General features: G+C 50.9%; 2 protein-coding genes across 6 annotated transcripts in view; both read left to right on the forward strand.

Annotated features, from left to right (window-relative positions):
• The first annotated feature begins 783 nt into the window (after positions 1-783).
• On the forward strand, positions 784-9,270 carry Eif3k (eukaryotic translation initiation factor 3 subunit K). Its single transcript, XM_028859565.2, has 8 exons — positions 784-990; positions 1,939-2,037; positions 3,326-3,446; positions 4,040-4,114; positions 5,480-5,546; positions 6,300-6,377; positions 8,036-8,161; positions 9,200-9,270. The coding sequence occupies exons 1-8, from the start codon at positions 932-934 to the stop codon at positions 9,229-9,231; spliced, it is 657 nt and encodes a 218-aa protein (XP_028715398.1). The 5' UTR covers positions 784-931; the 3' UTR covers positions 9,232-9,270.
• Positions 9,271-16,050: 6,780 nt separating this feature from the next.
• Positions 16,051-23,724, forward strand: part of Actn4 (actinin alpha 4) — a 78,442-nt gene continuing 70,768 nt past the window's right edge. For 3 of the 5 annotated variants that reach the window (XM_037199609.1, XM_037199612.1, XM_037199593.1), the window contains exon 1: positions 16,051-16,344. In XM_037199609.1, coding sequence (XP_037055504.1) covers positions 16,183-16,344 — 162 coding nt within the window. In that variant the 5' untranslated portion in view covers positions 16,051-16,182. The remainder of the gene's footprint in view (positions 16,345-23,724) is intronic. The other 2 variants (XM_037199607.1, XM_037199588.1) reach the window with 1 other exon arrangement.

Below are 23,724 nucleotides of genomic sequence, written 5' to 3' on the forward strand. Positions count from 1 at the left end.
GTCACAAGTTACATTTGAACTCCTGCTAGGTACTTGAAGATTTGGAGTCAAGCCAGAGGTGGCAGGTGTGCACAAAGCTGGCTAAGTAGCACACAGGCCCGTTCACTCGTGACACATACGTGTCACTTAAGTGGCAGCCCCCAGCATGCCTGCGACGGTGTTTGCGAGGTGCACTTGTCCGGGTTCCCGTGTGTACCAATGTGAATGCGCTCTGGGCACCTGCCCACAAGGCACATGCCTGTGCGTCGCGCCTAAAGTGTATGGAATCTGTGGCAGACATGGAGCACTTGTTAGTAGCCCCTATCCGGAGCCCGGTGGAGACTCCAGCATGTCACGGCAATCGCACCAGGTGCAGGAGCCATTCGGCTCCCCAGCCTCCCGGAAGAGCACGGTGGCATCACAGACCAGGGACTTAATAGTGAGGAAACTGGACGCTGTTTCAGGGACAAGAAGGGCTTCAGAGAGCACCTCGCACCCGACTGAACGCAAAGAGAAGACGGCTCTAACGCTTTGCGCGGTTATTCGCGTTTACGGCTACGCATGCGTCCAGAGAACTCCGTGGCCTTTCGTGACTGCCTCCGGAGCACGCACGTCCGGAACTTCAGCGCAAGGTTTGTGCAGCCCGGGAAAAGCTTAGCCCCGCCTTCCGGCGCCTGCGTAGTAAGGTAGACTAAACCTTTTCTCACGCCGTTGGTTCCATTCAAGTGGAAGCAATGCGCACGCAAAAAATGACGCCTGCTGGGAAGAAATCACGTGGTAGCCGGAAAGACGAGGCGGCTGCCGGAAGCTCCTTTCCCCTCGCCCTCCCTGAAGGAGCTGGAGAGAGGGCGTGATGTAGTTTCCGCTTCCGGTCCCTCTTTTCCGGCCCTCCGGTGCTGCACGCTGGGCTGGTGTTCGACTCCAGCTGGGGCTGCAGAAGGCAACAGTGATCATGGCGATGTTTGAGCAGATGAGAGCGAACGTGGGCAAGTTGCTCAAGGGTATCGACAGGTCTGAGCACGGCTGGAGGGTGCGCTCTGGCCAAGCGGGGTGGAGAAGACAGGGAGCCAGCCAGGGGTGGCCAGGGCTCCACGCTCAGCCAGAGGTGGAGTTCTCCAAGTTTCCCTCCGTCCCTCAACTTTCCTTTTACTGCCGCCACAGACTCTCAGTGTCTCTTAGTCTCTCTCTTCCCTGCTCTTCTTGCCAGCCATCAAACGTAAGGTTCACTGATGCCTACTCGGCTAGTGGGAACCGGAGGTGATGGAGACAGCCACGGGTCCTGCTTTCCTGCTCGACTTAGGTTCCCATTCCAGTCGAGCGACGACCCCTTTCAACAGATAGTGACAGCAAGGAGCGATCAGGGCCAGGCCAGGACAAGTCGTGTGTTATTGACCAGGCAGGAGAGAATAGAACTGGGTCAGAAGCGGATCCAAGAGGATTTCAGTAGATGTTCAGCCACATGTACAGGATGCGGAGACTGGCCGAGGTTGGAGGCATCCTAAACGACCCAGGGCTCCAACCTGGCTAGCCAGAAGTCTGAGTTGTGAGCAGGATTTACTGGAGAATGTACACTTGGTCAGTTCTCTGGGTAGATCCAGTGGATGGGACTAGCTTTATATTTAAAATCGAATGAATGTAGGTTTATTAAAAGGATAATAAAGGGAGGAATACCCCAGGACCAAATTGAAAGCTAAAGGAAAGAAGAGGGTGATTTCCGGTTAACGAATTACAATGGTAGCCCCTTAGCTCTATAGTGGGACTGGCCTCTGTTTTGTCTTCTCTGTTTACCCATGTCTGTTTGTCTTGTTATCTCCCTCTTTCCTTTTGAGACAGTCTTCACCATACATCCCAGACTAACCTCACACTTGGCAATCCTGTCCTGCCTCAGCCCCCTGGGTGCTGGGATGAAAGGCATGTACCACCATGCCAGGCGGTTCACCCATCATGATTCTCTTCCAGGTACAATCCTGAGAACTTGGCGACCCTGGAACGCTATGTGGAGACACAGGCCAAGGAGAATGCCTATGATCTGGAGGCCAACCTGGCTGTCCTGAAGTTGTGAGTGTCTGTTCCTCCCCACCCTCATGCCAGCAGCTGCTAGCAGGATGCCACTCTGGATAGGGAACTGGGTGCACACGTGCCCCGGGCAAGCTGCAGGATGTGGCTTCTCTTTGGTGTGTAAGCTAGGAAGCCAAGGAGGTCAGGGCAGGGGTTTTTTGTTGTTGTTTTTGTTTTTAATTAGCTACAAAACATACAAGATTATCTCTGTAAACAATTCTGTTGCCTGACAAATTACTGTAAATGGACATCCATGTTGCTAGTGCCACTGGCCCTTCGCCACATGCAGTGCCCCGCCAAACCCCACCTTATGTAACTACTGTGGAGCTTCAGGTGCCTGCATCTGGATCAGCTGCTTGCACACCAGCTTTCCTGCACCTAGATCAGCTGCTTGCACACCTGCTTCCATCCAAATCAGCTTAGCTCAAATCTGCTTGCTTTGAGCTCAGCTGTAATAACATAGCACAGCTCTTCTGTTCCTAGCGTCTTCCTCTCAGCACTGGGTTAGTGGCCTTTTTTCTTCTTCCATTTTTATGTGTGTGCATATGTATGTATGTGCATGTTTATGGGAGGAATGTGTGTGTGCACATGCATGTGGAAGCCCGAAGTTGGTGTCGGGAGTCATCTTCAGTCGCTATTTATTTTTGTTTTTTTCGAGACAGGGTTTCTCTTTGTAGCTTTGGAGCCTGTCCTGGAACTTACTCTGTAGACCAGGCTGGCCTTGAACTCACAGAGATCTGCCTGTCTCTGCCTCCTGAGTGCTGGATTAAAGGCGTGTGCCACCACCGCCGGCTCTTGTTTTATCCTTTTTAACTCGTTGTGTTCATGAGTGTGAGTGGCAGGGCTAGTGTGGAAGACGACTGTGAGCAGTCAGTTCTTGCTTTCCATCCTTTTTGTTTGTTTGGGGTTTTTTTTTGAGATAGGGTCTTTACATATCCCTGGCTGTCCTGGCCTCAAACTCACAGAGATCTGCCTGGCTCTGCCTCCTGAGTACTGGGATTAAAGGCGTGCACTACCGTGCCCATCACTTTCCATCTCTTTGAGTTTCTGCTTTTGAGGCTAACTAGTCTACACACTTCTCGAAGACTTTCTTATCTGACTGTAGGAGTGCTGGGATTACAAATATACCCACCACATACAAGGGCTATCATTTTTTCCATTTGTATAAATATAGCCCAGGTTGGCCTCAAATTTGCAATCTGCCTGGGTCCTGGGATTGCTGGCATATGCCACTACAGCCAGCTTTGCAAGATGGCACCACTGCTACATCTCTTGTTCTCCTTCTCAGGTACCAGTTCAACCCAGCCTTCTTTCAGACCACAGTCACTGCCCAGATTCTGCTGAAAGCCCTCACCAACCTGCCCCACACCGACTTCACTCTGTGCAAGTGTATGATCGACCAGGCACATGTATCCTTCCAGCAGCATGGGAGAAGGCTGGGAAGCAGGGCAGAGGAAGGGATCTGGGCATGCCTCCAAAAACCAGGTGGCTGCTCTGGGATCAGCTCGATGCTGAGTCAGCCTCGGATGCTGTGTGGTACCTCCATATGTGAGGACACTTGGGGTAGTCAGTTCTCCCATTCTACTGGGGGTTCCGAGGATTTGAGCGGATGCTGTGTGGTATTCATGTGTCTCAGAGTGCATGTGGAGGCCCAAGGACGACTTGGGTTAGTCTACTGTGGGTTCCAGGGATCTGGGTCATTAGGCTTATGCCAAGCAGTTTTACCTGCTGAACCATCTTGCTGGCTCAGAATTTTTAATTTATTTTTGTTCGTGTATTTATTTTGAGTAAGGGTCTTGCTATAGGATCCTAGCTGGCCTGGAACTCGCTGTGTAGGCCAGTCTGTGCTTGAACTCACAGAGATCCACTGTCTCTGTCTCAAGTGGCGGGTATTTTTTGAGATGTTGAGAGTGGAGGAAGATGGGTGGAGAGGGGTGACCTAGACCCACACCATAGCCTCCACGGGTTCCTGCACTGTTTCCTTAATGCTTCCTGACGCCAGCAAGAAGAGCGGCCCATCCGACAGATCTTGTACCTTGGGGACCTGCTGGAGACCTGTCACTTTCAAGCCTTCTGGGTAATGTCCTTTGGATGCTGGAGTGATTGCCTTGCATGTGGGAAGCTCTGGGTGCCGTCCCCACCCAGTACTTCATAAAACTAGAAGTACTTCATAAAGCCAGCACATCTGTGATTCTAGAAGGTGGGAGCAGGAGGGTCATCCCCAGCTGCATGGAGAGCTGGAGACCAGCCGGAGCTACATGAGAACCTGTCTCAAACACACAAATGAAGTGGTACCTGCTTGGTCATGGGCTCTGTCCTTTGTCTCTGTCTTCACATAGAGCCAGGACTGGCACATCAGCCCTTGTGCCCACATGACTCAGACTCCTTGTCCTGTGCCTTGAGATGGAAACAAGCCCTCTGCTTATCCACTCTGAGGGCTCTGCCTGTCCAGCCTTCATTATGGGCAGCTGCCCGGGGAGGCTAAGCTGGGCAGATGGCCCTTGCCTGAGGTACCAGTTCTTAGGAGGCTGAGGATAGAGTTCCAGGCCAGGGGCTGAAGAGATGGCTCTGCCTCACAACCATCCATAACTCCGGCTACAGGGAATCCAGCATGCTCTTCTGTCCTCAGTGGTCACTGGCCGTGCACATGGTACACAGACATACATGTAGGCAAAACACCCATACACATTACAATGTAAGTTTTTTAATTAAAAAAAGGTAGGTATTGTTGCAAAGGACCAGAATTTGGTTCCCAATTCCCTTGTTGGGCAACCACTCACAGGTGCTCATATTCACATAGATACACCCATATACACATAAATAAAAATAAAATGTTACCTTCTGAAACCTTTAGGAAAAAAAAAAAGTCGGGGTCAGCTTTTGCTACATAGCAAGACTATATAAAACACAATGGCAGGCCGGGCGGTGGTGGCGCACGCCTTTAATCCCAGCACTCGGGAGGCAGAGGCAGGCGGATCTCTGTGAGTTCGAGGCCAGCCTGGGCTACCAAGTGAGTCCCAGGAAAGGCGCAAAGCTACACAAGAGAAACCCTGTCTCGAAAAACCAAAAAAAAAAAAAAAAAAACACAATGGCAGAAAAGCAGGGGGAGAGGAGGTAGCAAGGTGGCCGTGGTGCAGCCTTTAATCCCAGCACTCGGGAGGCAGAGGCAGGTGGATCTCTGAGTTCAAGGCCAGCCTGGTCTACAGAGTGAGTTCCAGGACAGGCTCCAAAGCAACACTGCAGAATTACAGGCATTGCCATCATACCCAGTGGTAGGTTCGCTTTTTGGTTGGATTTTGAGAAAGTTACCATTGTAACCTAGACTGACCTGGAACTTGAGATTCCCCTGCCTCAGCCGCCAGAACGTCAGCACCCTTACTGATGAATGCCACAGTAGTGAGTACTGCTGGTGTTAATACTGTGGGCCTCGTTCCTTCTGCAGCAAGCCCTGGATGAAAACATGGACCTCCTGGAAGGCATAACTGGCTTTGAAGACTCTGTCCGAAAGTGTGAGTCCTCTTAAGTCTGGGTACCCACGGGACTAGGGGGCAGTGGTAGCAGAGTCCTAAGAAATGGCCTCTTGTCACTGTCCTTCTAGAGGACCTGGGAGAATGAGGCGGACTAAAGTCTCCTGCAACAGCCGCTTTATTCAGAGCATCAGACAATGTAAAGGTTACGAAAGGTCCTATGAGCAAGTTCACATGAATGAGTTCAAGCCCTTTACAATCACAAAGATAAGCTGCTGGGGTCTTTTTCATTTGCTTGTTTTTGAGACAGGGTTTCTCTGTGTAGCCCTGGCTGTCCTGGATCTCGCTCTGTAGATCAGGCTGGCCTCAAACTCACAGAGATCTGCCTTCCTCTGCCTCCAAGGCCTGTGCCACCACCTCTGGCTTGGGAAACATTTTTTCTTTTTTTTCTCCTTGAGACAGGGTTTCTCTCTGTAGCTTTGGAGCCTGTCCTGGCACTCACTCTGTAGACCAGGCTGGCCTCCAACTCACAGAGCTCTGCCTGTCTCTGCTGGGGTTAAAGGCAAGCACCACCTCCAGGCTGGGAAAATTTGAATAACAAAAGTGAGTAGCTGTGTAATCTGGAGGAAACCTGCTCCTATTTGTTCCACCTGAAAAGCACAAAAGCATATTCTAAGAACATCCCTTATTTAGAAGGAACTCTTGTTCCCCTGCATTTTCTCCCAAGCACTCAGAACTCTCACTCGGAGACGGTGTTTGGACAGCCTCTCACACTCTTTGCTTTGACCCCTGCAGTTATCTGCCATGTGGTGGGCATCACGTACCAGCACATCGACCGCTGGCTGCTTGCAGAGATGCTGGGAGATCTGACCGGTGAGGCCTGCTGTTGTTTGTGTCAGCCTGAGAAGGTACAGGTGGTTGGCGTGGGACCTCAGCCAGCCCAGGGCAACCCAGTGCACCATTTCGAGGTCATTATCTGGTCCAGAGAGGGCTAAGGGTCTGGTGTGGGATGCTGCCCTCTGAATCTCTGAGTTCAAGGCCAGCCAGCTCCACACAGTGAACCCCTGTCTCAAAACCTGCTGCCTCACCAGGTGCGGTGTCCACCTGTAGTCCCAGCAATAGGAAGCTGGGGCGTGGGCTGTGGAGTAAGACCCCTGAATGCCAGCTGTGTCACACAGTGGTCCTGATGCTGGTCGTGGCGGTGACGCCAGGAGCTCAGACCTTTTCACAGATGGAGCAAAGCGGACAAGATGTCTGCATCTTGTAGTAGTTGGTGCTGCAAAGGGCGGTGAGGCCACTCTAGAGGGACAGCCTTTGCCGGGGCCCCAGTGTCTGGGGGTGGGCACGCTGAGAAGAAAGGATGTGTCGATCCTACGGCAGGAGCCTGCCTGTCATGTGTGCTGGTGGCCTGTGTGCCATGGAACAGAGCAGCATGACCCGGTGAGAAGGCAACTCTCCTTGTGGTCATGGGAGTCTTGGGAGGCCTTCTGGTGGCCTTTGCTCTGGAGTGACAGAGAATATAGGAAGGCTCTGGGCAGGGGTCAGCCTTGGTCAGGGGGACTTGAAAGGTCCCTCACAACCAAAAAAACATTTGCAAAAAGAAGCCTGGGGGCTGGAGAGGCTCCAGCAGTTGAGAACATTCGCTACTCAGTCTCGAAGACAGTTTCAGGATCCCAGCATCCATGGTTGATGGTTCACAAGCAGCAAGAAATTCAGTGTATACTCTCTGGCCCTGGGACACCTGTGTACATTCACACTTGCACTCACACATAAGTAAAAAATTTTTTAAAAGAAATAGAAAGGAATGTTAAGAAATCAAGAGGTGGCTCAGTGGTTAAAAGAACTAACTGTTTTTCCAGAGGTCCCCAGTTCAGTTCCCAGCACCCACATGGCAGCTCACACCTGTCTGTAACTCCAGGATCCAACACTCTCACACAGACATACATGCAGGCAAGACACCAATGCACACACATAAATAAATGAGTGAATGAATGAATGAATAAATGCCAGCAACAAAGGAAACTGAGCCTGGAGCACACACTCTATAATCCCAGTACTTGGGAAGGAGGCAGGAGGATTAGAGGTTGAAGTCATCCTCAGCCACATGGTTCCAAGCCAGCTTGGGCTACGACAAACCCTGTCTCAAAAATGAAAGCACAAAAACCTATGTGACTAAGATACTAAGAGGCTGGTGGCAGGCCGGCGGTGGTGGCTCATGAGGGCCTTTGATCCCAGCACTCTGGAGGTAGAGGCAGATGGATCTCTGAGTTCAAGGCCAGTCTGGGCTACAGAACAAGTTCTAGGACAGGCTCCAAAGCTACACAGAGAAACCCTGTCCCAGAAAACCAAAAAGAAGGGGGGGAAAAAAGAGGCTAGTGGCACCCCCTGGTGGCAAAGTGGAGAAGGAGCCCCAGAAGGCAGGCTTTGCCCTAAAGGCCGGAGTTGCCTAGAGCACTTGGTCAGAGGGGCCTGGCTTGGTGAGCCCTGATGTCCCTGCCTCTGACGGCTCCACCGTGCCCTGTCACCTGCAGACAACCAGCTTAAGGTGTGGATGAGCAAGTACGGCTGGAGCGCCGACGAGTCAGGGCAGATCTTCATCTGCAGCCAGGAAGAGAGCATTAAGCCCAAGAACATCGTGGAGAAGATTGACTTTGACAGTGAGTGGCCTGGGGAGACATGCTACCCTCCTCAGAGAACAGGCTGCTGGCCCAGGGAGAACCAGTGAAGGGCCTGGCAGGGTGTTCCCATCCCCTGCACAAGGCTGCCTGTGCGAGGCTAGTCTTGCTTCTCTGTACCTCAGTTTCTCGTAGAAAGGCAAGTGAGAGTACCAGTTACGACAGAGCCTGTGGTTCGTTATGCGTGAGTCATTTGGTCCTCCCGTAAGAGGGTTGCTCATCCTAACTTGGAAACCAATAGGAATGGCGTGGCGCCTGCCTCCCGGAAGGGGCCGTGTGAAAGGAGATCATCTTGTAGGACACTGAGCCAAGGGCCAGACACAGTGAGTGCCGGGACCGCCGTCACCGCCACGCTTTGAGTAAACAGACTTACCCAGAGAGAACACAAAGCAGGTGTGGCAGCACGTGTCTTTGGTCTCAGCACTCGGGAAGCAGGAGGCCAGCCTGGGCTACCTAGTAAACTACTGTCTTTAAATGAATAAGTAATAACTAAGATTTTTAAAGTGATACGGGCATTTAGCTAGGTACCCGGCCTCACTCTTCCGTCTGGTGAGTGAATGCCATGAAAGGAGGAAAGGCCTCCCCTGGGTTCCCTCCCTGGTCTCCACCAAGGTGAGCAGAAGTGAGCTGTGTCGTGTCCACACTGGGCGCCCTGCCCTGTACAGGCAGTGCTCATCATGGGTGAGGCTCAGAATTCCATAGAAGGTTCTGTCTGCAGTAGAGAGCTACAGGCCAGGCCAGGGTCCAGTGAGTAGCTTGTGAAAGTATTGTTAAATGCACACAATACTTAGTACCAGACATGTGTTCAAGCACTTTAACTCTGTAATCCTATGGGATAGGTGCTTTATACAGATGGGGAAACTGAGGTACAGAGAGAGCTATTAAGTAACATGTCCAGGACCGCTAAACTACAGCAGCAGACTGCTTTTGTGGTTGTGACCTGACCCTGAAGGACATCATCTCCCTAGGAGGTGGCTCTCCCCTCTTCCCAAATTTACCCTGTTTTCTCCTTCTCAACAGGTGTGTCCAGCATCATGGCCTCCTCCCAGTAACTGCGTGCGTGCGTTGAATAAAGGCTTGTTCACACCACCCTGCTGTCTCCTGCCTCGGCCCTTCCCTCTTGGGCGTCCCCCATGCCTTTCCCTTCCACTTCCTCGTTTGCCTCACCCTGTGGCCTTTTCCCGCCCTCCTTCCTGACCTGTGAGTCAGCCCAGCGTGAGGTAGGCGGAGGAGGGTGAGTGGCTTGGGGAGTGGCCACCCTGGGCTCATGAGAGAGAGGAGAGGAGGTGCTGTGTCCTTGACAAGTCACCCTACTTCCGACCATGGGTGTCCTCATCGAGACAGGAGAGTGTGGTACTTCCTCAGCTGGCGGGGGTGGCATCTGGCCAGTGCCAGGCTGGGAGTGGTAGTCTGCCAGTGCCAGCACTTGGGAGGTGCAGGCAGGAAGATCAAGGGTTAAAAGCTACTCTTGGCTACATCAGTCTTTAAAGGCAGGTGGAGGGCTCAGTCCATAAACTTGCTGCTCAAATAAACATGGGGTACGCACCACTGGGGAGCTCGGACAGGAGGTTCCCTGAGGTTTGCTGGCTGCCTGTCTAGCCGGATTGGTGAGCTCTAGGTTAAAGGAGAGACCCCGATTTAATTTTGGGACTACAGCTGTAGTTCGGTTGGATTCAGTCCCCAGCCTCACAAAGAACGCACCTTTAATCCCAGCCGTTGGGAGGCTGACCTCACTGTGTACATGTGTGCACATCTGCCACACTTGACAGCCTTACGTGCTTTGCCCCTGGTCCTCAGCAGCCCTTTACCTGTTCCTTTCAGTAGTCCAAAACTCCTTGATTCACCAAAGAAACAAACGAATCGGAGCCATTGTTCATGTCAGACTGAAGATCTGTCACCAAGGTTGTTGGCTGGCCTTTGGTGCTGTTCTGGTCGCAAAGGTTACCAGACTGCCTGCCGCGTCAGCGATCCTCCCAGCCACCCAGTTCATGTCACACCTAAAACATTCTGGGTATTCTGGCCAAGTGACCTTGGGCAGGTGATTTCAGTGTGCGCAGGGTCAGGGGTGAAGTCAATGGAGATAAAGTGACCCAGTAAATGTTCTGCCTTGGCCACTCCCGTCTCCCCTGGGGCCCCATCTGTCATCAGTGAGTGGATTGATTGTCTGTTCACCTTCCCTGTCGCCAGCATTCACCCAACATTCCTAGGAGGGTCTGGTCCTGGTGAACCTGGGTGCGGCACACACCCTTTGCTCTGGTCTCCGGACCTACTTGAGTAAGCACCAGGAACTGGATCCTAACCCCGGGGACGGAACAAATGAATGACTGAAGTTCAAAAGTCAGCTCTGAGATGCAGAGGGAGGGAGGCCTGGTAGGCTGCCCCACCCGCCAGCCATCTTGTACACGTCAAGGAGACATCTCTGGGTCGGGATGACAAGCAGGCCTCCACTTGGTGGACATGCTTTTGTGTAGGATGTAACTGGCCGTAGCTGTTGAGCGGGAGGAGACATGACCTTTTGTCCCTGACAGCCACATCTTAGCCTGCTTTCAGTCTGGCTCTGACTGAAGACTGAGTTCAAACTCGGACTAATGGCTGTGGGTGTAAAGTTCACTTGTGTGCTTTGGTTTAATGGCCGGAGAGTCTTCAAGCTGTTTCTGTACACCTATGACGTTCCACTGTCTGCTCCCACCCTGGGAGACCATCCTCTCAGTCGATTTACAGTGTTAACAAGGAATACAGGGTCAGCCATGGTTTCCTGGCATTCTGGAGGCTGAGGCAGGAGGACTGCTTGGAATTCAAGATCAGCCGGGGATGCAGAGGGAGGTCTTGGGTTGTGGAATGCTGACTACTAGACATCACAGCCATTGCTGTCTTCAAATCTAGAGTAGTTTTGTGCTGGCGGTGGGGGCGCAGCCTTTAATCCCAGCACTCTGGAGGCAGAGGCAGGTGGATCTCTGTTCCAGGCCAGGTACATGGTAAGATTCTGTCTCAAAGGGAAAATGTGTTGGAGAGAGATCACAGTGATTAAGGATGCTTGCTGCTCTTGTAGAGAACCTGAGTCCAGTTCTTAGAAGCCACGTGGTAGCTCACAGTACTTTATAACTAGTTCCAGGGCATCCTGCTCCCTTCTGTCCTCTGAGGGCACCCGGGCATGTACATGTATGTAGGCAAACACAATAAGTCAATCCAAAGAACCAGCACCGGTACTTAAGGAGACCCTCAGCAGACTTGGCTCCTAATGGCCCCTCCTGTAAGTGGGGGAGGGTGCTTGAGTGCGCCTAACCCCCCCTACCCCCCAGTTATCACTCAGGGACCATGAGTGTCTGTTAGGAATTGCTAAAGGGACCATCATTCCATTCAAACCTCATTACCTAGGTTGCTGCCTCTACTGAGTCAGTGGGTGGGCTGGGAATCTCAGTGCACACGGTAAGTGGGCAGAGAGGGCTGCTGGCCAATTGCACCGACTGCAAGAGTCCTGGGCTATGCAGGGGATGCTGCACACATTTGTAATCCTACCTCCTGAGAGCTGGGCGGTCACGAGTTCAAGGCCAGCCTCAGATAAATAGGGAGTTTGTGCCCGAATGAGCTATTTGAGACCCTGCCTTAAAAAACAAACAAAACTAGCCATTTCCTTGGGGTTCTTCAGTGAAGTCCTCACACTTCTCCTTTGCTTGGATCCCAAACCTAGGGGGCACCCTGTTTTTCCCAACAAAGTAAAATTTATGACAGTGCTGTAGGTGACTGGTCCCATTCCTGTTCTCTCCCTTTCCCAGACCCAGACAGCATGTTTCCCGCCTACAGCAGCCCCCCATTGCTGAAAGCCCCACTTTAACTTTCTCATTTAAATATATATATATATATGGCCGGGCAGTGGTGGCACACACCTTTAATTCCAGCACTCGGGAGGCAAAGGCATGTGGATGAATCTCTTGAGTTCGAGGCCAGTCTGGTCTACAAAGTGAGTTCCAGGACAGGTTCCAAAAGCTACTAAGAGAAACCCTGTCTCTAAACTAAATGTGTGTGTGTGTGTGTGTGTGTGTGTGTGTGTGTTTGGAGACAGGGTTTCTCTGTGTAGCTTTTGCGCCTTTCCTGGAGCTCACTTGGTAGCCCAGGCTGGCCTCGAACTCAGAGATCCGCCTGGCTCTGCCTCCCGAGTGCTGGGATTAAAGGCGTGCGCCACCACCGCCCGGCCAGTGTTTTGGGTTTTGTTAAGCAAGGTCTCCTCTAACCCAGGCTGCCTTTGAACTAGAAGACCTCCTCATGGCCCATCCTCCCAAGTATTGGAGCTGCAGGCCTGAGTTACCACACCTGGCTCTCCTCGTGGGTTTGAGCCTATTCATTCATTCTCTTAGGACTTAGTAAGTTTCCTCTGCGTGCCAGACACTGCTTCAGAGGCCAGGGCTAGAACAGAATCTGAAGCAAAGGTCCCCTTCCCTCCCTTGTGGGTTGCTATTTTTGGGAAAGAAACAGCCAGGACATAGAACAGCAATGAATCAACAATGTTAAATGGTGAAAAGTATTATGGACAAAGGTGCAGGAGGCAGTTTTTGTTCAACAGATATCTGGATGGAAACTAGGCAACATCCCCAGACCCAGCGGTCCACCAGGAGGCCACGCCCCCAGACCCAGCCGTCCACCAGGAGGCCACGCCCCCAGACGCTCACCGGTGGACTCTAGTTAAGCACTCTCCTACTGAGCCATGCTTCCAAATCCTCAGTACTGGATTCTAGGCAACTGCTTGCTCCACCACTGAGGCACACCCCCATCCCTCTCTGGTGAACTCCAACAAAACACTCCTCCACTCTTCCAGCCCAGAATGCTGCTTTATTTAAAGTGGTCGGGGACGGGCTTTTGGAAGAGCCGACATCTGCAGGAGAGGAGCCGTGAGTCATGGAGATTCGGAATGTGGGGAAAGTACAGAGGCAACACTTGACTGTGTGCAAAGGCCTTGGGAGGCTTAGGATCATCTGGTCAGGAGGCAGGAGCAAGGAGGCCAGCAAGCCAGCGGGAGGGTGGCAGGTAGCTTAGGGGAAACAGGGACCCAGATGTGGAGGACCTTCTGGGCCTCACTGAAAACCCAGGATTTTCACTCTTTTTGGGGGGAGGGGGTTGGTTTTGGTTTTGGATTTTCGAGACAGGGTTTCTCCGTGTAGTTTTGGTGCCTGTCCTGGATCTCACTCTGTAGACCAGGCTGGCCTCGAACTCACAGAGATCCGCCTGGCTCTGCCTCCCAAGTGCCAGGATTAAAGGCGTGCGCCACCGCTGCCCGGCTTTTTCACTCTTATTAAATATACACTCTTACTATTTTAAAAGCAATGCTAGCATAAAGAACCAAGTTTCCACCTGTAAGAAAACGTGGAGTGAACCTCACGTTCAATGAAATAAGCCAGACTCAGAAAGACAAATGTGTATTTTTTAGAGGAAGAGGTCTGGTGGTGCAGCCACCCTGCGAGGCTGCAGCAGGACTATCCCAAGTCCCAGGCAGTGTGGGCAACTTAGTGAGACTCTGCCTCAAAAGACAAAGTAAAGACAAAAAAGGGGTGGTGGTGCTGGGGATATGGTTCGCTGGCAGAGGCTTGTCTGGCAGGTCCTCACTTTAATCTCCAGTTCAGGGGGGGAAATTCCACAAGAGAAAGGGGGTAAGTAGGCAACATGGCCCAGGCTGAAGGTCCAACCCAGGATTCCAATCGGTAAAAGAGGAGAGCTGGGCGTTGACTAGAGGCCAGGCAATGGAGGTATACACTTTTAATCCCAGTACTCGGGAGGCAGAGCCAGATGGATCTCTGTGAGTTCAAGGCCAGCCTGGTCTACAGTGCAAGTTCCAGGACAGCCAGGGCTACACAGAGAAACCCTTTTCTCAGAAAAACCAAACCAAAATAAATGAAATTCTTACATTTCATTTTGACATGTGGAAGTCAGAAGACAACTTTTGTGAGATGGTTCTTCTACCTTACATGTCTCAGGGATTTAACTATGGTTGTCAGGCTTGGCCACAAATACCTGCTGAGCCATCACACTGAGTTTTAATTAATACAATTTTTTAAATTGCTAATAAAGGCTGGCCTAGACCAGGAGAAAGCAACCCCTGGGAACCTGTCCAGTTTCCCTGACCTTGACTTCTAAGTGTGGAGGCACACAGGGTTCTGAGCAGAACAGGGAGGGCCACCGTCTTACTCAGGTGTGGGCAGTCGGGCTGATCCAGCAGCACTCACTCAGAGGCTGAGGCTATTCCACACTAGCCAGGACTAGATAGTGAGATCCTGTAGAAAAAAAAAAGACAGAGGGGGAGGGGAAGGAAGGAAAGAAAGCAACAGGAGGCTCCAGAATTTGGGAGGTGGTGGTAGGTGTGTTATTGGTTGAAGGTCATCTGCTACATAGTGAATTAGTTAGTGGCCAGACTACAGGCTACATAAGACCCTGTTCCAACAGAACAAAACCAACACCTCAAAAATGCTTCGGCTGGTAAAGGCACTCCTGGCCAAGCCCGACAACCTGAGTTGGATCCCCAGCACACCCCAGTGGTAGATGCAGAGGACCAACTCTGACCTCCACCTGTGACACATGCACCCCTGCCCCCCACAATGAATAAATCATGAAAACAAACCCAAACAACGGCAGCAAACTGGGGCTAGAGGCAGAAGACAGTGGGAGGCAGGGAGCCGGCTGCTGGCTTGGCGGATGCTGACTGCCTCTTTTGAAGGAACCCTGTATGTGAAGAGGAAGCCCGAAGCTCCCTTTAAAGATGGAGATGACCTGCACAACCCTGCTTGGATGTCAGATTTAAGACGCCTGTTAATGCGGCACTATTATTTTTCCTTTTTTGGGTTTTGGAGACAGGGGTCCTCTTTGTAGCCTTGGCTGTCCTGGAACTCGTTCTGTAGACCAGGCTGGCTTTGACCATTGCGTTTGCTCTGCGTCCTCATTGCTGGGATCACGTTATTGTTGCCCATCTCCACTACAAGGCTAGCCATTTGATAATTGATGTGGCTTAACTTTTTGCCCCTAGATGGCCAGTGCCTGCACATAGTAGTTGTTCAGTGTTTGTCCAATGAAGATGGGCAAGTCCAAAAAGATCCTCTGCTTTCCCAGCTAGCTGCTATCCCAATCTAACCTAACTCCATGTCTATTTTGTGAATCCTTTGAGAGTTTTCTTTAAATATCTACCTTTTCCATAAAACCTACCCTGAAGACTTTGTAGTCCAGCCCATTCTAGAGTTTCTTTTATTATTTACTTTTTTGTTGGACACGGTCCTCATGTAGCCCAGGCTAGATTTAAAGTTGCTGTAGCCAAGTCTGGCCTTGAATTTCTGATCCTCCTGCCCACACCTCCCAAGTGCTGGAATTACAAGTATTTGTCACCAAGGCCAGCCTTAAGCTCGACCATTTATTTCAGACAGGGGTCTCCCTATGTAACCCACGCTGGCCCCAAACATGCTGTGTCCTCCAGTCTCAGCGGCCTGAGAACAGAGGCCCCATGTGCCATCATGCAGAGCTTCTAGGAGATAGTGTCATGAGGAACTTTTTCCGATTTCTTCAGTCCTAAGGCATAAAACGCGGTCTCGCACTCAGTAGGCAGCCAATAAATCTTGATGACGTCTGAACGGCAGAATGGGAAGGCATTCCACTCCGAAACAGGTTAAAGCCGGATGAGGAGCCCCGCCTTATGAATCATTCATGAATCGGGCCCGCCCACCCTGGAGGGGGGGGTGACGCGCGCGTTCACGCGAGAGAAGCGCCTGGGGCTCCCACGCTAGGCGGGCGCCGGAGGTGTGTTCTGCGCAGGCGCCGAACGCCCGGTGTCTAGCTCGGCTTCTCAGGTGCGCGCGCGCGGGAGGGCGGTGGCGGCGGCGGCTCAGTGCGCAGGCGTCGCGAGTGTACTGCGCAGGCGTCAGTCTTGGGCGGGCTGAAAGCAGCTGAAGCGGCGGCCGAGTCGGAGGCTCCGGCACAGGGGCGGGAGCTGAGGCGGGAGCGGACCGGCTGGCGGGTTAGCGAAAGGCAGCGGTATGGTGGACTACCACGCGGCGAACCAGGCGTACCAGTACGGCCCGAGCAGCGGCGGCAATGGCGCGGGCGGCGGCGGCGGCATGGGCGACTACATGGCCCAGGAGGATGACTGGGACCGGGACCTGCTGTTGGACCCGGCCTGGGAGAAGCAGCAGCGCAAGGTGCGCGGGCCGGGCTGGGTGGCGTCCTGCTCGGTGGGGGGCGCGGGTGGGGGGGGCGCGGGTCGGGGGGGAATCCTGAGAAACAATTGGCGGGACCGGGAAGGGATTTGGAGTCCCGAGAGGTATAGCAGAGGTCGAGGAAGCATTTGGCATTCTGGAGGAAAAAAAAAAAAGGTGGCGGCTAGGTATTAGACACGGGAAACCTGTCGAAGGCTGTGGAAGGCTGGGCGGGGAACTGGGGCAACCGAGATGATGATTCGTGAGATTGAAATAGAACTGGGTTTTAAGGCGGGATTGCAGGGTCAGAGATTGGAATTGCGGGAAGCCTGTGTGTGTGTGTGTGTGTGTGTGTGTGTGTGTGTGTGTGTGTGTGTGTGTGTGTGTTCTAGAGGAAATGAAGAATCAGGAAAGGTAAAGAAGGGGCACTGAGGAGAGGATTGTGGAGTCTCCAGAGGGCTAGAAGGGCCAGGGAGTCTGGCTAGGGATGTTGATGGTCTGGTGGGACCAGGGGTCTGAGAAGGTAGGGTTTTTTGTTTGTTTTTGAGGGGCCTAGGAGCAAGCTATTTGTGAATCGGGTGAGATTTACTGAGGGTGCCCTGTTGTAAAAGGAAAAGATGCTTGGACGATAAGGAGCCTAAGTGGAGTTGATGGAGAGGCCTAACAGGAATACCGAGGTGTTTGTGGGTTCTTTGAAGAAGGGAGAGGTGGTGAAGCAGGAGCGAGTTCCTGGTGCACGAGGGAAATGCAGTCCAGGAAGGGGAAGGCTGGTGAAGACAGTGGGAGCTGGAATGGAGCAGAGTGGAGGTCTGATTATAAAGGCCCGGGGTGATGTAGAGCTTGAGAAAAATAGGGGGTTTAATTCTGTGAGGGAAAAGTGAGTGCTGGGGAGAATAGTGTCTTCTGATGGGAAGGGGGGAGGTAGGGGATACTGAACCAGTATTTTCTGATGGTGCGTTGGAGTGTGGAAGCAGTGTAAAAGGGAAGCCACAGTAACAAGGAGAGGTCACAGCAGCCGGGGCGGTGATGTGTTGGGGGGCTGTGATCTAATGTGGTCGAGAGGGAGGCTCTGATGAGAGCGCGGGTGTGAGTGTACGCAGGAAGAGCTGAAGAAGGCTGTGTTGAGTGGGTGAGAGTGTGGGGGGTGGTTCACAAGTGTGTGAAGCGGGTGGGAGGGAATTAAATTAGAAGCAATGTAATGCATTCTAGAGGTTGAGACTTTCTTTGCAGATTTGTAACTTACTCTTGCTCTCTTAGGGCAGTGTCGTTTGTAAAATGGGAGGGGATCAGAAGGGAGCTTGTGGTGACTCTGCAAAGGGGATGTGCTTGAAGTTGGACGCTGGGAGCAGGCCCTGAGGATGTGGGAGAGAGCCGGTTTGGTGACATTTCCTAGACCACCCCCCTCCCGCCCCAGGGGCAGACTCCAAGGAGTTGGTGCTCTGTGGCTGGGCCTAGTCACCCAGTCTGGAGGGGCAATGGTGGAAGGATGTGTTGTGCTTGGGTAGCCTGAGGTTGGGCCTGGTGTCACCTTGGCTCAGTCCTAATGGGTGGAAAGGGTGGTGTCTTAACACCTTTTTACCTAAGAGTGGGTGCAGTGAGATAACTGATGAACGAATGCATCTTGGAAGGAAGGGGATATCTAGTCTGGATCCCAACAATAATTTATTGCCGAAGGCCATGCCAGATTGGAAAAGATTGAAAGTTGCCAAAAGACTTGGAAAGTTGGAAGGAAACTGGATCACAGCATCAACTTTGAGAACGTCTCGGATCTTTCTTTTCTAATGTTTAGGAAAATGTGCCCCCCACACACCCTGTTTTCCTTAGATGATAGGAGTGGGGCAGCCTCCTTTCACATCTTTTGCCAACCTCTGGTGCCTCCATTTTTCTATCCCACTCTTTAGGGAGCAAGGGTGTATGCTTAAGAGCCTGCATGGTGAGGCTGGTGTGCATTCAGGCCCTGGCAGGAACCAGAACACACCAGAACCCATTGCTAGGCTCCTTCCTGGTTCCTTCCTTTCCGTCCAGGAAAGGCTGAGGACTGGGGTGGCTTGCAGTGTCCTCCGACTGCAGTGGCTTCCATGGCTCTGTAAAGGGCCTGGCTCTAATGCGCTTGCTTTATAACCCACTCCAGCAAATATTTACACTTAGCTGGCCTTTAGGGGAAAAGTATTGCTTCACCTCTGCTCCCTGTCCTGCATGGTGCTGTGGGGGAAGGAGTCATGAAAAGAATATATCAGGTGCTTTTTCTCCTTCTTGCAAGAGCCCCTAACTCAACCCCCACAGGATGGCTAGGACTTTCCTCTTCTGTTTTAGGCCTGTGCCTTTCCCATGTTCCAGTGCAACTTTTGTGAACATGAATGACAGATTGCCTTTCCTGCCTCTCCAAGGCAGATCGGTCCTCATGGCACAAGGAGAGTGACAGTCTTGGACTGTTCACACACTCTGAAATTATGTGGCCAGAACGGCTGAAGCAGAAGGTGGCCCAAGTCAAGAATGTGTCTGTTCCTTACCTGGAAGCCCTTTGCTCTGAATTCTAGGGGCCCCTATATACAAGGTATTATCAATACGGAGGTCATGCAACAGGTGTTCCGTGGGGCATCCTTGAACGCTGTGGGAGGATGGGGGCTGATCTAGTCTTTAAAAGGTTTTAGTATTACTGTTTCAGTCTAGGTTTATATCCAGGCTGTCCCTGAATCCCTGCACCTCAGTCTCCTGAATAGCTTGGAACTACTGACCTGTAAGCAAACTCTTGAGCAATTAAGGGTCCCTAATTCCCTTTCCTAGTTTGTCCCATCCAAGTACTAATTAGACCCGACCCTTAGGATGGTGTGGCTGTAGACCACTTTCCTAAAGTGGCTTCAGTAACAACCCCCCCCCCCCCCGCTCCTGTCGAAGGGTGGGCTCTCTTGAGAGTTACCCCCCAAACCTCTTCACAGCAAGAGGAAATGCCTTGTTCTGAGCTTGAGTGTTCATTGGCACGCCATTGTTTACGGACTTAGGGGTTAGACCCTGACCTTTGTCTCAGCCTGTGTTAAATGTGAGTTAATTATTTGAAAGTTCTGATAGTGGTTTTTTTTTTTTTTTCTGTAAGTGTGTCGTCCCCCCGTCCCCCGCACGTGTGCCCATTTTTATTTTGGACCCCAAAGTAGCCATCTGGTATTTTGCTCCATTACTCAAATTGCACCTCTCTAAGGAGCTGGCTAAGACTAACAGCTCCTTAGCAGCTTTCAAAATTGAATAACATACTTACAAAAAAAAAAGTAACCAAACTGGGTTGTCCTCTGGAAACAAGAGTATATGAACTGGGTGAGTATATGCTGTGTACCCTCTTGGGAGAAGAGAGGAGGAAACACCTCAGCCGCCAGTATCCTGTTCCTTCTACCCTCCTGGAAAATGTGTGTTTTTCTGTAAGCCCAGCACTCAGGATCTTGAGTCAGGCAGATCTCAAGTTCAGGGCTTGCCAGCATGGGCAGTATGGTATGACCCTAGTTCAAAAAGCAAGAAAAAGAAGCGAAAAGTTGCTGGGAGGGTAGGCTTCTTCACACTTAATTGAGAGTTGAGATCTGGTTGTGGCCCTGGAGTGGCATCTATCACTTCACCTAATCCTAGGCAGTTTAGGGAGTGGACTAGGGGTTGTCTTTTTACTGTTTGCAACACCCTCTCTGCTTCCAGCTTTTGAGACCAACTGGGAGGCTTCTTTGGCAGCAGGAACTGACTCATTCTCCAGTTAGAAGTCATACTAAAAGCTTTCATTTAGTGGCAGCCAATTGCTTGGCCTTGCGGGGAAAGTTGGGTGAAAGTGTTAGAAAAAACAACCCAGGAGAGTACAACACACAGCACATGCTTGTAATCTCAGCATTTGGAATGCTGAGGCAGGAGGATCATTGAGAGTTGGAGTGACCTAACATTTTCAAGCAAGCCTGGGTTGTTTAGTAAGATTCTAGCTGGGCATGGTGGCACAACATTTGTAATATCAGCTCACTGGAGGCAGAGTCAGGAGGATTATAAACTAATTCATGGCCAGTCTACATAGAGTTTCAGGCCTGATAGGGCTACATAGTAAGACCCTGTCTTTAAAACAACAACAAAAACCAAAACCAAACAGCAACAAAAGGTCCACCAGGAAGTGAGGCTGTGATACTTTGTCTTCCTATCCAAGGGAGAGGCTAGCTGGGAGATCAGTTAAAATACAGTCTCACATTCAACATATTCACTTCATCACCCGGCCAGGGGAGCAGGGCCTAGTCTTGGATTCCAAGTCTAAACCTAACAGGCAGGTAAGGACAGTACTGCCATTTCAAAGTATACTCAACTCAGGGCCAACTTTGGCCAGGCAGCGGCCTTTTCTTTTCTTTTCTTTTCTTTTCTTTTGAGACAGGGTTTCTCTGTGTAGCTTTGGTGCCTTTTCCTGGATCTTGCTCTGTAGACCAGGCTGGCCTCCAACTCACAGAGATCCACCTGCCTCTGCCTCCCGAGTGCAGACGTCTAGTGGCCTTTCCAGAGTTAAGTGAGTGCGTAGTACAGGTTATCTGGCAGTGCTGCCTAGCAAATGACAGCCCAGAGGAGGGAGCCAAGAAAGCATCAGTTTGGGAAGGCCCAAGGAAGTTGAAGCTGTTGAGACGAACACTCTAGGCTTTTGCTATCTGATTTATAGTGTGCTGGGAATTGCACAAGCCTTTGACCAGATATTAGACCAAAAAAAGTGCCTTGCTGCTGCTGCTGCTGCTGCTGCTGCTGCTGCTGCTGCTGGTATGTTGAAGGGGAGAACATGAGCCAACAGCTGCTTGCTGTAGTCCCACTTAGTCATTCAGGTTTTCTGAATAGCCAGAATATCAAGATGCTGATCTCCCGGCCCTGCTTGCGAGTGTGTCCACCTGCTTATCCTTATTTCCTTCCGTCTCCATGTCTCTGTTCTCAGGATTCAGCTTCTTTCCATCAGTTTCCTTCTGCTGCCTTTATTTATGTGTTTAGTTTTACAGAATAACAAAAACACTCATGTTACGTTGTTAAAGACTTTTTTTCCTCTCTTTCTCATGGAAATGAGAGGCTAGTGATAACAGCAAGTTGACAATTCAATGGCTAAGGTAACTGAAACACTGACCTATTAAAGTGGAGATGAAAGCAGATACACAGCCATCTTCCCTGGACTAGTGAAAGAAGCCTTTATTTCTGGGGTAGTTTGAGAACTCAAGATCAGTCCTTTAGTTTGGTTGAAACATCAAAGAAGAGTTAGAAGGCAATGCAGTTACAGTGTTGGCAATGGAGGCGGCCGGTGTTGTTATAAAGTATCTCAAAGTGGCAAAACCGCACTTAACACTTCTTCAAGAAGGTTCACGAGTAACATTTTAGTCCATTGTTCAGGAATTGGGAGTCTAAATTCAATGACTCAAAGAGAAACAATATTTTTCGGTTGTAGCCTCTTTTTTAAAGAGGATTTGCGACAGACCTTTCCAGAGGGAGGGGCTCTCTGGCAGAAAGTGCCATCTCTGTATAGATGAACTAACCCAGAGCCCTGATCTGAGTGCGTGGGGAGTTAGCCCCAGAGTAATCTCCCTGGGATTAGAAAACTCTCTGTGTTTATTTTGATGCTACACCCACCCCACCCCACCCCCCCCCCCCCGTTTTTTTTCACATCCTTCTCTTTCTGGTAAACAGCAGAGGCAGTAACTTGGATTGTCCACAGAAAGTCCTCAGAAGCTGGTTGATGGAGCTTGGTCATCCTTTTAGTTTTGGCCTTTTCCTTAGCTATGATGTATTGAAGTGCTACCTTAAAGGCTACTGACTGACCTGACTGGGGACTTGGCTATTAACACCTGTTGTGCTTGCTCCTGTATTCTTGGAATGACCTTTCCCACCCACACATCCCCCGACGGACTGACCCAGATAGTCTCTGCACTTATCTCAGTCTCCTAAACACTTCCATACCCATCTTTACCTTACGGACTTAATGCATATTTTAAAGTCAACTTGAACTTTTTTAGGTTTTAAAAATAAATTGAGCTGGTTAGTGGTGGCATATGCCTTTAACCCCAGTACTTGGGAGGCAGAGGCAAGTGGATCTCTGAGTTCGAGGACAGCCTGGTCTACAGAGCGAGATCCAGGACAGCCAGGGCTACACAGAGAAACCCTGTTTCAAACGAACCTAAATAGATAAAATAAAAAAATAAAAATAAATTGAAAACTGGGAGTGATGGCGCATGCCTATAATCCCAGTACTTGGGAGATGGAGGCAGAGGGAGAAAGAGTTGAGTTTATGATCAGCCTGGGCTACATGAGACACTCTTCATTTTCTCGAGACAGGGTCTAACTATGCAGCCCCAGGTGGGCTGGAACTCACAGAGATCCACTTGTCTCTGCTCCCTGAGTGCTGGGATTAAAGGTGTATATCACCATACTTGGGATAAACCCCTTTCTTAAAAGGGAAATAGTATGGTGCCTGACAGATTTGGTGCCCCTGACTATAAATAAAAGGAAACTGTAAAAATAAATTCATAGAGAACAAAAGAATGTTAGGTTCCAGTGGGGGTCCTATTCCTGCCTGAGGCTCTGGCTCCAGGCCAGCCCCCTTTGTTCAGAGGTTGTTACATGCTAGCAGGTATTAAAGACCCATATGCCAAGGTACCTTTTCTGAAGTCACCAGGTTAACTGGTGACTTGAAGGGAGTGACCTCTGTGTAGTTCAAGGTTGCACAGAGGATGTGGACAGTCTTGAACGTCTCTGTGTGTCTGCTGCACTTGGAAAAACTTTCTCATCTGACCCCAGAAGCATTGCTGGGAGTGGATAGAGCAGTGGCTCATCCAGGAATACTCAGTCCCTGAATGACCCACCGGATTTGCTCAGGATTGTGTGACCCTTGATTCATCCTCGCTCAACTCCCTTTCCATTTCTGTTTTTCTTTTTGAGACAGGCTCTGATGTAGCCCAGGGTGTCTCAAATTCAATATGTAGCTGAAAATGAACTCAGAGTGATTTCTCCTGTCTCTGCCTCCCTCCCTGGTGCTGGTATTAGAGGCATGTACTGCTATGCCCAGTTTATGCCATGCTGGGACTGGAACCCAGGACATTGCTTATCAAACAAATTTGCTACTACTAAACTCCATCTCTAGGCCCCCTTCTGGTCTTTTTGAGTTATGATGTGTAAACTGGGATGGCCTCAAACTGGCCATTCTGCATTCTCTGAGATTACAGATCATATTATAAATATAAGAATGTGAATTGTCTGGGGACTGGAAAGATGGCTCAGTGGTTAGGAACACTGACTGTTCTTTCAGAGGACCCAGGTTCAAGTCCCAGCACCCACATGGTGCTCACAACTGTCTGTAACTCCAGTTCCAGGGCCTCTGATACCCTCATACAGACATACATGCAGGCAAAACACCAGTGA

The sequence above is a fragment of the Peromyscus leucopus genome, chromosome 1 (genome assembly GCF_004664715.2).
Source record: "Peromyscus leucopus breed LL Stock chromosome 1, UCI_PerLeu_2.1, whole genome shotgun sequence".
In the NCBI taxonomy this organism is placed as follows: domain Eukaryota; kingdom Metazoa; phylum Chordata; class Mammalia; order Rodentia; family Cricetidae; genus Peromyscus; species Peromyscus leucopus.

What these genes read in the sequence shown, in the direction of transcription:
- Eif3k (XM_028859565.2), top strand. Translation starts at nt 932, where the DNA reads ATGGCGATGTTTGAGCAGATGAGAGCGAACGTGGGCAAGTTGCTCAAG. An exon ending in AACCTGGCTGTCCTGAAGTT is followed by an intron (nt 2,038 to 3,325) that starts GTGAGTGTCTGT and finishes TCTCCTTCTCAG; the next exon opens with GTACCAGTTCAACCCAGCCT. An exon ending in GATGCTGGGAGATCTGACCG is followed by an intron (nt 6,378 to 8,035) that starts GTGAGGCCTGCT and finishes TGTCACCTGCAG; the next exon opens with ACAACCAGCTTAAGGTGTGG.